At 43.3% G+C, this 13,525-nt stretch overlaps 1 protein-coding gene across 1 annotated transcript; it reads left to right on the forward strand.

Annotated features, from left to right (window-relative positions):
- The first annotated feature begins 735 nt into the window (after nucleotides 1-735).
- SLPI (secretory leukocyte peptidase inhibitor) lies at nucleotides 736-3,123 on the forward strand. The gene is made up of 4 exons (XM_010978577.3): nucleotides 736-862; nucleotides 1,526-1,693; nucleotides 2,176-2,325; nucleotides 2,910-3,123. Exons 1-4 carry the CDS (start codon nucleotides 781-783, stop codon nucleotides 2,912-2,914), a joined length of 405 nt encoding a protein of 134 aa, XP_010976879.1. The 5' UTR covers nucleotides 736-780; the 3' UTR covers nucleotides 2,915-3,123.
- Nucleotides 3,124-13,525: the final 10,402 nt, after the last annotated feature.

The raw sequence follows: 13,525 nt of genomic DNA on the forward strand, positions 1-13,525 counted from the left end.
AGATTCAATTGTCTTTACTTGTAAGGGAAACAATTCATTTATTCTTTTCAGAGTCCTTTCACCTCTGTAACCTCACAGCTCTCTGAAAAGGCTGATTTGTGAGGACCATCTCATTTCACACTTGGGAATCCTGAGCTCCATAGAGATTTGCTGAGGGCAGAGCTCTTTCTTCTGTGCCTTTTATTTGACAGCTCTTCATGAGCGCTTTCCACGCATCTGGCATGGATTACGCACTGGAGATACAGGGGTGTAAATATTTCGGGGAAATAAATATCTGCTGGTTGAGGACTTTGTCATCTGAAATTTGAGGAGGAAATTGCATTGAGCAATCAGTGGAGAGTTTCACAAGCCCCTGCAAGTCCAGAATTGGGAGAATTAGGGGTGCACTACCCAACATCTCATTGAGAATCAGATCTAAATATCACCTCCACAGTTGACCTCTTGCCCGCCTCTCCACCAACAAGGCTAATGGGGCGGGGGCCCCCAGGATGTTCAGGGCTCAGATGGACACCAGAGATGGTCTCCTTATCAGCCTGGCAACAACTTCCAGGCCAGCCTCTCCTACTTCTTCGCTGGCGGTTACTCTGCTGGCCTTGCAGTCTTACCCAGGGCCGGGAAAGGGCCACTGTCTCTCTGGTATCAGGCTTCCTGGTCTGTGGCCAAGCTCCCTGCTTATGTCATCAAAGCTAGGAGGGGCCAAGGAAATTCTGGCGAGGCCACACCCACTAGTGAAAGTATAAACAGGGAGGTTTGGCCATCAGAGCTACCCCCACCCTCACCATGAAGTCCAGTAGCCTCTTCCCCTTCATGCTTCTTGCCCTGGGTACTCTGGCACCTTGGGCTGTGGAAAGTGCTGAAAAAGGTAAGCTGGAGTCACCCCTGATGATCTTGACTGCAGGGTTGGAGTCGAAGGCTCCCAGTGGTGTGGGGATGGCCCCTTCTCTAGACTCTACTCTCTCAGCTTAGTTTCAGGAGATATCCCTGACAGTGCGTTCATGTCCATCCAGGCGCCAAGGTCTCTGAGAGGGCTTCTGAGCATCTGGAAATGCTTCTCTTACTTCGTCGTCTATCAGCCCAGGTCTCACTCCCATTCTGTTCTTATTTCTCTCTCCCTCCCAGTACCCTGTCTGTGGCTCTCCAGTCATCAGTCTGATTCTCTCTGATTCTCTCCATTAGTCTCTGTTTTCCTGCCTCTGGCTCTAGCTTTCCACCTGCCCGTCACTTCTGTTTATCTTTGTTTATTTCTCCCCATCTCCATCACGCCCAGCCTGCCTCTCTGCTTGTGTGTAACCTGGCTTTTTCCTGGGGTAGGAAACCTTGACTGGGGGCCCTATGCCTTTCTCATGACCACACATGTGGTTTAACCAAGGCTGTTAAGGCTGTTATGGAGGTCAGACAGAGACTTTCCTTCGGACTTAGGGGACAGTCAGCTAGGTGGGGGCCACTCCTGGAAAGCGGTGCTTTGTCCAGGAGCCGTGATGGCTACTCAAGCCCCATCCTGAATTCTTGCACATCTCTTCCAAAGCTTTGAAAGCTGGAGCCTGCCCTCTTAGAAATCCTGCCCAGTGCCTTAGAGTGACTAAATATGAGAAACCCAGGTGCAGGAGCGACTGGCAGTGCCCAGGGAAGAAGAAATGTTGCCTGGATACTTGTGAACTCAAATGCCTGGACCCTGTTGACATCCTGAACCCAGGTGAGGAGGTGGGAGAGCTAGTGGAGTGAGACAAAGGACATGGCATCGGGGTGGTGGTGGGGACAGGGTCGAGTCCAGGCCTCCTCCTGGCCAAGAATTGTTGAGCCAAGTTTGTTAGCTGGTCAGGGAGTCATACTGCCCCAGAGAGAAAATTATTTACCTAGCTGGTGAAGCAGCCAGTCTGCCGGGAGGTCAGTTGTTCAGGTCATAGTCATCTGGTCATTCAGATAACTAGGCAGTTGGCAGTGACAGATCCAGTCCGCACTGGACACCTGGTCACCTGCATTGGCTGAGGGCCTGATGTTAGAGAAGAGCCAGATGCTACCTTCCGGGGGTACCTGGGCCTCAGGAAGGACATGGTGGTCATGAGGATGGGAGGCAATGATTCTCTGTGCTCAGGCCAGGGCAGGGGCTGGGGCCAAGGAGCAGGGGGGTGTTGTAGAAGGTACAAAGCTTCTAACCCATAACTCTACTCTCACCAGTTAAGAAAAAGCCTGGGAAGTGTCCAGTGGTCCAGGGTCAATGTCTGATACTTAACCCCCCCAACCACTGTGAGACAGATGGCCAGTGTCTGGATAACTTAAAGTGCTGCAGGAACACGTGCGGGAAAGTCTGCATCTCCCCTGTGAGAGGTAAGGAGGGGCTGGGGCAGCTGACCTCTCTCCTTCCAGTCTCTCAGTCTCAACACTCCAGAATTCCAGGCATGTAAGCAGGGGGACTCCTGATCCCTACTCCAGCAGAGCCTCTGCCTGACTCCCTTGTCTTTCAAGAGCACTGTTCCCCAAGCCTCAGGGCAAGGATTTCCCTTGGATCACTCATGGCTTGGATTCTACTCCAGCCCCTCTGGGTAAGGGCCCTGGGCAAGTGACTCTGAGTCTCAGTTTCCTTATCTGCAAAAGGGACCTAATGCAATTGAAAGTGCATTGTGAAAAGCCCTGCGAGCACTAAGTATGTATTATTAAGGTTATATCCAGTATGTTGTCTAGGATCAAAGCCCAAAGGATCAATGGATTTTGAGGAGAGGCTAGCTCAATTATCTGACTTTAGGGTTTTCTAGTAAAATAGAAACTTGGACTCAGCCTCCTGATACCAAGACTCATTCAACTATATCAACACCTTGCCATTTTCTCTATCTCGGGGGGTTTCTTGGGGGTAGAATGTGGAGATGATGTGGCTGGTTCCTCTGCTGAAGCTCTGATCCAATTCCCTCTCACAGCTTGATGTTTGCCATTTGGAAGAGGCTCTGGATTTCTACTTTGTGTGGCCTGGGAATTCCATTCCTAGTCCCAGACTTGGCTCACTGGAGCACTCCATGGTGAAGACCTGGTTCTACCACCAACATTTTCTTTGCAAAAAGGCTTGGCACCAATAGGCTTCCAGGAGATGTCTATTAACTGGGCAATAAATGAATGAGCATCTTTCTTTCTGTACATTTTGATTCTGTGTTTCACTGGGGAGTATGAGTCAGATGGGAGGGAATGTTGGATAAGAGGCCTCCCTCCTACAGATATGGAGTGGAAGGAAGAGGCTTAGAGGCTGGAGGGACGTGAATTTACATCACAAGTCTGAAAATATTGGCTCTATGATTTGGGACAAATGACTTCATCTCCTTCATCCTAATCTCTTTGTTTGCAAAGTGGTGATAAAAACCAATTTCTCACAGTGCATTGGGGCACGTAATGGGGTGTGAATGGCCACATTTCTGGGGCATGTTAAGTTCAAAAATGGGGGCTACTTGGGGGAGGGTATAGCTCAGTGGTAGAGTGCATGCTTAGCATGCACGAGATCCTGGTTCAATCCCCAGTACCTCCATCAAAAAAATAAAGAAATAAACCTAATTACCTCTCTCCGCCCCCCCCACACACACACACAAATGGTGGATACTTGCCTTTTGTGGTGATTGGAAACTCTTTCATCTCTTCTCTCTCCCAAGACACTATTTCCTCTATATTAAAATAAACGTTGAGCAGAATAACATGCACTATGAGTCCTGAGAGAGGACTCCAAACACTGCTGCCCATTGTATATTCATATCAGGGTCTCCGAGAGAGCACAACGTAGTCAAGCATTGGATGAAACGATGTTTTACCTCCACAGAGATGAAACAGCGAGACCAGCTTCCATTGTGGGCCTTGATCTCCCCTGGCCAGTGAGTCTCTGCAGACATTTACCTACATACACTCCTCTCATGTCACAGTAGAAGGACCCCATCCCCTCTCCATGGAGGGAAGATACGTCAGTAGGGTTGGCCGGATGCCATAGTGCACACACTTATGCAAAACAAAGGAGCCTACACTGAGCTTGGAATAGGAAAAGATATTTCACAGGTGGCGATAAGTTTGGCACGGGCTGTGTGGGCTCTTTATCTCTTGGTAAGTAAATATTCCAGGTCCAAGGCCCCTTCTTTTGCAGTGGAAGATGCATGAATGAAACTGCCTTTCCCAACAGTAAAATATTGCCATGGTGGTCACCTTGATGACATGCTGTCGGCCAGTAACATATGAGGGTGATGTTGTTCTTGACTCACTGGAGCAGAAAAAAATAACAAGAGCCAAAATTCTTATGGACAGAGCCGAGCAGGGGACTCTGCTCCACATTGTTCTGTGCTCTACACACTGGAAAGGAAACTGAATTAGGTAATGATTAAAAAGAAAACAAACAAACAAACAAAAACAAATTATAATTCAGTCTTTTTCTGGAAAATGTCAGTGGTCTAAGAAAATACTCCATACTACTTTCAACCAATATTCCCAGAACAGCAACTAGATGTATTAAACTAACCATTTCAGAGAGGAGGAAAGGAGGGAGAACCATTCAGTTAATTTTATTTCAATTTCATTCATTTAATTTTATTCATTTTAGCCACACTCCACGTTGACTCCCAATGATCCTCCCCTCTTGGTATTCACACCCTTGTGTGGTCCCCTCTTACATTTTGCACAGTTGGTCTGTATGACCAAGAAACTTTGCAGAGTGATAGTGTAACTGGGCAGGACTCTACTGTCTTTGGTGACCATATGGTATTTGTAACTGCTGAATTGTAGAATAGTTTAAATGGCTTTTCTCATGCTCTTGCCAACCAGGGTTAGGCTGGGGAGGAGGGAGGCTTGGGTGGTCCGCCCAACCCCTTCGTGGGTGACCATGTGGGGATCATGCTCAGTGCCATGCTTTTGCCTCCAACACCTCAGAAATGGCATTTCGGTTTCTGTTTTCTGTATCTTGTTGTTCATAACTTGCCCCAACTGGCAATGCATGAAGTTATTTTTAGCCCCTTGTGGTTTCTTTGTATTCTATTGTTCAGGGTGCAGGTCCTAGCCTGTGTCACCACTGCAGCAAAAGGTTCCAGGCCTCAGCCTGTCTAAAAATGCTACAAGCATATACCAACCTGACTTTAAACTACAAATTTTTCAATAGTGCACTTTTCCACAGACCACTTTCCTAAGCACACTTCGTTCTAGGCACAAGAATATTAGATTTCTAAAGCCAGAGGAAAACATCAGACCCAGCAGAAGGAAGGGGAACTGTTGCATCTGCATAAACAAGAACAACTTTGCAATAATTTGTTACCTTATATGCAAGCTCTGTGAAAACCAGCACCCTTGAGCTCTTGGACTTTTACTGGAAACCCTTGCCTTCTCTCCCCAGCAGGCTCACAGTTTTGGAAGCATCACCCCACTGTGACCTCCTTTGCCTGGCAAAGAAATACAGCTGCCTTTTCTACTTCATCTAAAATTCTGTCCTCAAGTCTCAATTTAGTAATCGGGGTACAGAGGCCGAGTTTTGGCCGCAATAGACAGCTGTGTCCTTATGAGATTGTGGCCAAAACACGGCCTCCGTACCCCGCTTACTGAATTGAGAATTGAAAGCTGGTTCTTTAAAAAGATTTTCATAGTTAATTAACCTCTGGCAAAACCAGTCAAATAAATAATAGAAAAGGCAAAATAATCATCATCAGAAATGAAAAGTGGACATCACTACAGATCCTAGAGACATTAAACACATAAGGCAGTATGAACAACATCATGTTAATACATTTAAAAATTTAGATGAATTGGAAAAATTCCTAGTACTCAGTCCAGTCAGCCTAACCACCACCAGCAAACTTGTAGTCTCATGAGGGCTGGTTCATTGCAATGAGGGTATCACATACAAAGAGAAAGATGGAGCATCTCAACAAAGGTGAAGATAGAACTGTTACATGATTTGGGGGGAAGGGTAGAGGTTGGGGGAAATTTAAATGAAGCAGAATTTTGATAGACTCAAAGCAAAGCAGCAGTCAGTGGGTCAACATCAGATCAGGACTGTGAAGTGAACTCAGTATCCTGTACCCTTGGAAACTACAAATTAGATATGAAATGTGTTAAGAAATCTCTTATTCAAAGCTCTGTACCTGGATTGGAAATCAAGGCTGCCTCTCTATGTTGAAGTAACTTAGATCCTTCAGGTAAAAATGGGTTGTTGAATTCCTACAGATACAATTTCAAGTCTAATTTCTGATAGTCTGTGACCTTAGAAACATGTTTTCTCAGTGACTAAGAAAATACTAGCTACTCAAAGAAGCTTGAGAAATACAGCATCTCTGGCTCCATCCAAGACCTACTGAATCAGAATCTGCATTTTATGGTTCTCGTGCGCATTCAAGTTTGACAAGCCTGACATTTCTTTTTGTAGATGCCTGGGAGAGTTCACACTTTACGGAGGAGAGAGGGTCAGTACTGAGAGGTTGCCTGTGTTGGGTGGCAGACTGGCACGTTGCCAGGAACACTTGTGCGTGTCTTTCTGCGTAAGAGTGATGTGCTTTTTCGAAGGAGGGGAGAGTTCCCTGAGGGCTGACTGTATGCCAGGCTCCCTGTACATTCTTAACACGATCATCTGTATCTTCTGCCTCATTTGATTTTCATAAAGGCCGTAGAGGGAAGCAGAGAATGGGGATGATTTGTGTTAAAACCCTTAAAAATATCTAAAGTCTTTGATTCCAAACATTCCACTTCTAGGTGTCTGACCTAACAGAGAAATCTGAAATAAAGAAAAAAAGATTCATGCACAAGAATTTACCTCTACACAAATCTACAATAGAAACCAAGAACTAGAAACGACTGGTTTGTCCAGTGGCGTTACAGAAATGCTGACGTAGCCCTGAAGAGGACAACAACGTGGCCATTGGCTGAGTTCAGCAAAACAATCGTTTCCTGAGAAGCTTTTGCACACCCAGTGCATGTTGTGCCTGAGGTGGGTAGACCCAACAGACGTGGTGACAGATGTGGTCCTGCTCTCATGAGGTCAAGATATCCATGGAATTTGTATGACATTAGGAAATTGTGTTATAATGTGAACGAGAAATGAGGATATGAATTTATATATACAGTATAATCACAGTCAAGGAAAAAATGCACTTGGATCTGAAAACACAAGCCACATCTTCCCTCCAAAGGATGAAGAGGAGGCAAGAGGCCCACCTGAGAACTTGGATGAGCCTGTACACGGGGTCCTGTGGAAGCTTTGGCTGGTTTTCTGTAAAAGCTGTTTCTGATTCCCTATCGATTGCAAGAGTCACAATTCGAGAAGCACAAAAGGGATGCTTTGTGAAGGACTATCCATACCAGCTCCTTTGTGGAGAGGATGGCTTTGCAAATTACAAGCAGTTTAGGAAAATGTTTCTCTCTGTGTGCGTTCAGCCTGTGCACTGTCTGAGCATTGTTTCTCCTTCAGGCTCTCACCTGACCCAACCAATATTTACCGGACACGTGGACAAATAAAGAAAGATTATCTGCAATTCATAGCAGGTGGCCGAACCATGTTGTGTTAATGGACTTTGGGTGACTATAGTGTGGATTATTTTGGGAAACATGAAATGCCAAAGACCTCACTAGACCCCTGCCGCACCCTTCCGTCTCCTCCAGCAAGGGCTATTCCAGACTGAGGACCCCCGGCTCAGGCAAATACAGTCCAGCCCACATATCACCTTGCAGGGTGAGGAGGCCAAGCCTTGGAAGGAGATAAACTCCTGGGTTACACACAGAACCCACGCTAAAGAAGTGGTGGCAGTTTTTTTTTTCCTTCTATTTCCCCAATTGTTTGACAATGATCACTTTTTTAAAAAATGAAACTCTTACCAATGGATTAAAAAATATTTAAAGAGTCCAGAAATCCCTTTTGACTCCCCAGTTCTTTTCTTTTTTAATTGAAGTAGAGTCAGTTACAATGTATCCATTTCTGGTGTACAACACAATGTTCCAGTCATGCATAGCCCAATTCTTTTTTTTTTTTTTAAAGAGTTAACTGTTTTAGAGCAATCTGAGGCCCATAGCAGAATTAAGAAGATCCGGAGGTTTCCCATATACCTCCCATCCCAACACAAGCAGAGCCTTCCCCATTATCAATATTCCTCACCAGAGTGGTGCGTGTGTTACAATCAGTACACAGAAACTGACACATAATCACCCAAAGTCCATAGTTTACAGCAGGGCTCACTCTTGGTATTGTACAGTCTCTGGGTTTGGACAAAGGTATAATAATGTATATCCATCATTATACTATCATATAGAGTATTTTCAGTGCCCTAAAAATCCTCTGTGCTCCTCCTACTCATTTCCCCCTCCCCAATCTCTGGTAACCACTGACCTTTTTACTGTCTCCAGAGTTTTGCTTTTTCTAGAATGTCACACAGCTGAAATCATGCAGTTATGTGTAGTCTTTTCAGACTGGCTTCTTTTACTTAGTCATTAATATGTGTTCAAATTTCCGTTGTGTCTTTCTATGGCTTGAGAGCTCATTTCTTTTTAGAGCTGAGTAATATTCCATTCTCTGGATGCACCACAAATTATGTATCCATTTACCTACTGAAGGACATTTTGGTGGCTTGCCAAGTTTTGGCAGTTATGAATAAAGCTGCTCAAAACATCTGTGTGCAGTTTTTTTGTGGGGATATAAATTTTCTAATCCTTTGGATAAGTGCCAAAGGAGCATGATTGCTGGATTGTACGCTAAGGTATATTTGGTTTTGTAAGAAACTGTCTAATTGTCTTCCAAAGGGGCTGTGACATTTTGCATTCCCACAAGGAATATATGGCAGTTCCTGCTGCCCCACATCCTCGCCAGCATTTGGTGTTGTCAGGGTTCCAGATTTGGGTCATTCTAATAGGTGTGTATTAATATCTCATTGTTTTTATTTGCATTTCCCTGATGACATGCGATAAGGAGCATATTTACATATGCTCATTTGCCATCTGAATATCTTCTTTGATGAGCTGTCTGTTAAAGTCTTTGGCCTTTTGGCCATTTTTTAAATTGGGCTGCTTGTTACCATTGTGTTGAGTTTTTTATTTAAAAAAATGTTTTTATTGAAGTGTATTTGATTTATAATATTAGTCTCAGCTGCACAGCAAAGGGATTCTGTTATACATACATATATATTTCAAATTCTTTTCCATTATATATTATTATAAGAAGTTGAATATAGTTCCCTGTGCTATACAATAGGTCGTTGTTGTTTATCTGTTTTATATATAGTCATGTGTTTCTGTTAATCTCAAACTCCTAATTTATCCTTTCTCCATCCTTTCCCCTTGGTAACCATGGTTTGTTTTCTATGTCTGTGTGCCTATTTTGGGTTTGTTAATAAGATTTGTATCATTTTTTTTTTTTTAGATTCCACATGTAAGTGATATCATATGATATTTGTCTTTCTCTGCCTGACTTACTTCTTAGTGTTGAGTTTTAAGAGTTCTTTGTATATTTTGGATAAAAGCTCTTTATCAGATCCGTCTTTTGCAAATATTTGCTCCCAGTCTGTGGCTTGTCTTCTCATTCGCTTGACATTGTCTTTTGCAGAAGTGTTTAATACTGATGCATTTTGGGCAGCAATGGTCATTTTTTATAATCTTCCATAGGTCAGGTTCCCTGGGAAACGGTCTCAGATGCAGATCCTTACATGCAGGTTTGCTGGGGAGTATTCTGAGGACCAGCATCTGTGAGAGGTGAGACACAGGGCTGGGTAGAAGTGGAATTGTGATGCAGTTGCAGCAAAGTCTCGGTCAGTCCCATGGGGAGCTCTGGAGCTGGGTGGGCCCTTCAGAGGTGCCCCCAATCAAACTAGGGAGCTATACCTTTGTACCCCAACATCAACCAGTCAGTGGATACAGGTTGCCCCTGGGAATGGGGTGTAACCTTGGATGAAACAGCTCGCTGTGGCCCAGGGAAATTCCCAGGGAGGGACTCAGCTGGGAGTGTCAGCAGCCAACACCCCAGCAAGTGATGACCTGGTTGCCTCGGTCCTAACTGGAGATCTGACAGCCCACTAAGTCTTCACCATATAATCTGAAAAAAATAAACTTGAAAATAAAGAAAAGGATGTGGTATTTGGAGATAAAAGATATCGAGATCCACCAGTGACTTACTATATGATCTTGGGCACATCTTTTCTCTGGGCCCAAGTTTCCCCATCTCTATACTGAGAAAGTGTTATTAGATGAACCCCTTGGGACACTCACAAGTTGCAATCACCAGGAAAGCAGGTGCCCTGGGAGCTGACCACAGCAATGGTAGATGTTCTGAGATGAGGCTGAAAGATTAAGAGGAGAACCTATTGTCGCAGGGATTTCATTGAATTAGATGAGGTTGCCCATACTTCTGGGGCTTTCCCTCTAAGGTGCTTCTATGAATCATTCGTAAAAGAGCAGAACAAAGTGGAAACTTAAAGGTCAACTGGACTATCTCTTTATTACACAAAGGAGTCAAGGAATGTGCCCCATGTCACCGACTGAGTCAGCAGCAGAATTGGGAATCACCCCTTGTTCCTAAAACCTGGCCAAGTGGTTTCTCAACACCTACATTGCCTGTTCCTTGAAAGACTAAGTCAAGGCTTGCTTTGGTTTGAAGAGATACCCCCTCAAGCTAACCTCCATGAAAGAAGAGCTATTTGAAAAGAGTCTGCATGAAAGCAAATTTCTCCCACAGTCTTCTTAAAAAAGTGAGAAACCAAGGGACTAGGAAGAAGTGAATTGAACACAGAAATCTGTCATTCAGGGTAGGACACATTCAAAATGTACTAGGAGTATTGGAAGGGGAGATGCTGTTTTAAAACAGCAAGCAGAATTAGTGGGTTATATGCAACAAGATTGGATTCTTCCATATAGACCTTGGGAGGCTTTCAGAGAAAAATTAATCTTGCGGTCCAAATATTTGATTTTAGAGAAGCTAGTTGACGGTAAGCTCTAGTCAGAGTGGAAGACTACTGGGGGGACTTCACTATTCACAAGAACTTTTCAGTTCTTCCCGTTGTCAGTGCCGTGACTCAGTTTCCTCCCTGTGCCTGGAATGGCTGAGTTAGAGGTTCCTACCTTCCAGTTTCCAGAGACCAACGCCTCCAACTTCTCTAAGAGATGCCTAAGATATGGGTGCAGACCTGGGAGTCTAACTGCTCTTTGTACAGCTATTAAAACTGCACCTGTCTTGAAACAACCTCCTTCTCCTTCCTTTTCCTAACTTCTGAGACTTTAAAACATTCTGCAGGGCTTCTCATAAATATCTCCTGCTGCAAACCATTCGCTTTCACACTTCTCCAATTTGAAAATTTGATTTCCAGTTCTATGTTGTAGCCAGCGGGTATGAATGATTTCTGGTTTCATCCAAGATGGCTTTTGAGTTTCTGTTTCTTGCTCTCCATGTTGTTGGGTGTGGCTTTTGGAACGAAAATTAGAGAAAGATTTGTTTTACCCTAACATTTGATACAAATGTCCCTAAAGTGAGGACAGCCTATATTTGTTTTGTTTTTAAGTATTAAATCTTGAAGATAAATCATCAGCTTCCATGGTCAACACTACCAGTCCCATTTTCAATTTCTCTTCTATGGAGGAAGACACATTTGGTGTGTCTTCTCTGGTATGTACCCATAAACAGCTTGCCATTTTATGTGTGATTTTTAAATAAATATGAATACTTCACATTACATATTTATATCACCAATCTGATTTTTCCAACAAACTTTTCTATGATATGCCTCTATGTTGATTCATGCAAATTTATTTTTTATAGCATATGAAACATACCAAGGTATGAAAAATTAACCATTTCACAAATGAGGGCCATTTTGATTGGTTTCAATTTGTGACTCTTTGGAACCATCTTACAATAAACCTCCTACCACATGTATTAGGTTCCCACTGGCAAATATTTTGCCCCTCCTTTGTATCTGGAAAGAAAATTGCTAAATGATGGCTTATGTGAATTTTTAGTTTTATTAGGCATAACCAAATCACTCTTCTAAGTGGCTGCACCAATTTACATGTCCATCAGCAAACTATGAGAGTCCCTGAGTGTTTTTATTGTAGACTTTAAATTCCTGCCATTCTGAGGGATGAAAAATGGTGTCTGGTTGCTTTAAGTGGCTTTTTCCTTATACCTAGTGAGTGGAGGCTCTTTATGTGTCTATATGGACCATCTGCTATAATATCTTATTTGATTGCTCATCTATTCATAGTTCATTTTTTTCTAAGAATTTGGTTGTTTTTCTTACTCATTTATAGAAATTCTTCACATATTTTTCATTCTATTTCTTTGTTATAATCATTTCAAATATTTACTTCTTTTTTGTTTGCTTGTTTAACTTTCACTTATTCTTTCTTTTTTTTTTTTTTTAATTATTGAAGTACGTCAGTTTACAATTTTGTGTCAGTTTCTGGTGCACAGCATAATAGTTCAGCCATATGTATACATACGTGTATTTGTTTTCGTGTTCTTTTTTCATTCTAGGTACAAGATATTGAATATCGTTGCAAATATAAACTTGTTTATCAAATATTTACTTCTAGGCTATCATTTACCTTTTGACTCTTTGTGTTTGTCAACTTTGAAATTGATGTAGTCAAATTTGTTGTTTTCTTAACTCTCTGCGCCGTGCTTACCCTGAGGTAAGTCTAGCATCTATTGAGCACCTCTTATGTGACAATCACTGGGCTATTCCTTTCACATGCTGTCACCTCTAACCCTCATAACTTTATGAAATTGGCACTGCTATTATCATTTTTATGTTAGAGATGACAAAACTGAGGCTCAGTGGGACAAAGTCGTTGCCCCAAATCTCAGAGCCAGTCACCAACAAGTACAGGATGTAAACCCATTATCTGCTTGGTTCCAGAACACTCTCTTCGTTCTATTCTAGAGGTCTGGGGAGAAACCCCACACAGGCAGATATTTTACTCTTTATCTCACCCCTCATATCCTAGACAAGATCCACTGAGTCAAAAAAGATGGAAATGCAGAGAAACTCTTGTACATTTATTTATTCACTAATCAACAGACATTTCCTGTTGTGTGCCAAGCCTCACGGTGGATGCTGCGAGTACAGAGATCAAACAGGCCAAAACTTGGCCCCCAAGGAGGTATTGGTCACAAAGCCACATCTTCATCCAGCTGTTCGCATTTTTTTCCAAGCTTGGGGAAAATGGAATCCTAGATCACACAGACCAGGAAGTCCTAATCTCACTGAACTGGTAAGAATAAATCTGTGGAAAGAAAAGAGTGCAGAACCTTAGCAGAGAAACAACTGCAGTGACCCTTACATCCTTCCTACCGAGAGGGTCCTTCTGCCACCAGGCCCAAAGTCCCTCAGGGTAAGTAGAGAGAGAGCTCGGTGCTGGAATGATTGAAACAGCACTGGTCTTTGACCTATGAAGCAGGAGCAAATCCAGGCTTTTCAATGTCCCTACTGATAAAATGAGGGCATTAGGCCAGATTTCATCTGGTAAAAACAAAGCCACAACCCAGAGGCTTGACCCACCCCCAGATACCACCCATCCCCGTCTCTACCCTGTGCATGGAAATCAGTTCTTCCCC

This window comes from Camelus dromedarius, chromosome 18, assembly GCF_036321535.1.
Source record: "Camelus dromedarius isolate mCamDro1 chromosome 18, mCamDro1.pat, whole genome shotgun sequence".
NCBI classification, from domain to species: domain Eukaryota; kingdom Metazoa; phylum Chordata; class Mammalia; order Artiodactyla; family Camelidae; genus Camelus; species Camelus dromedarius.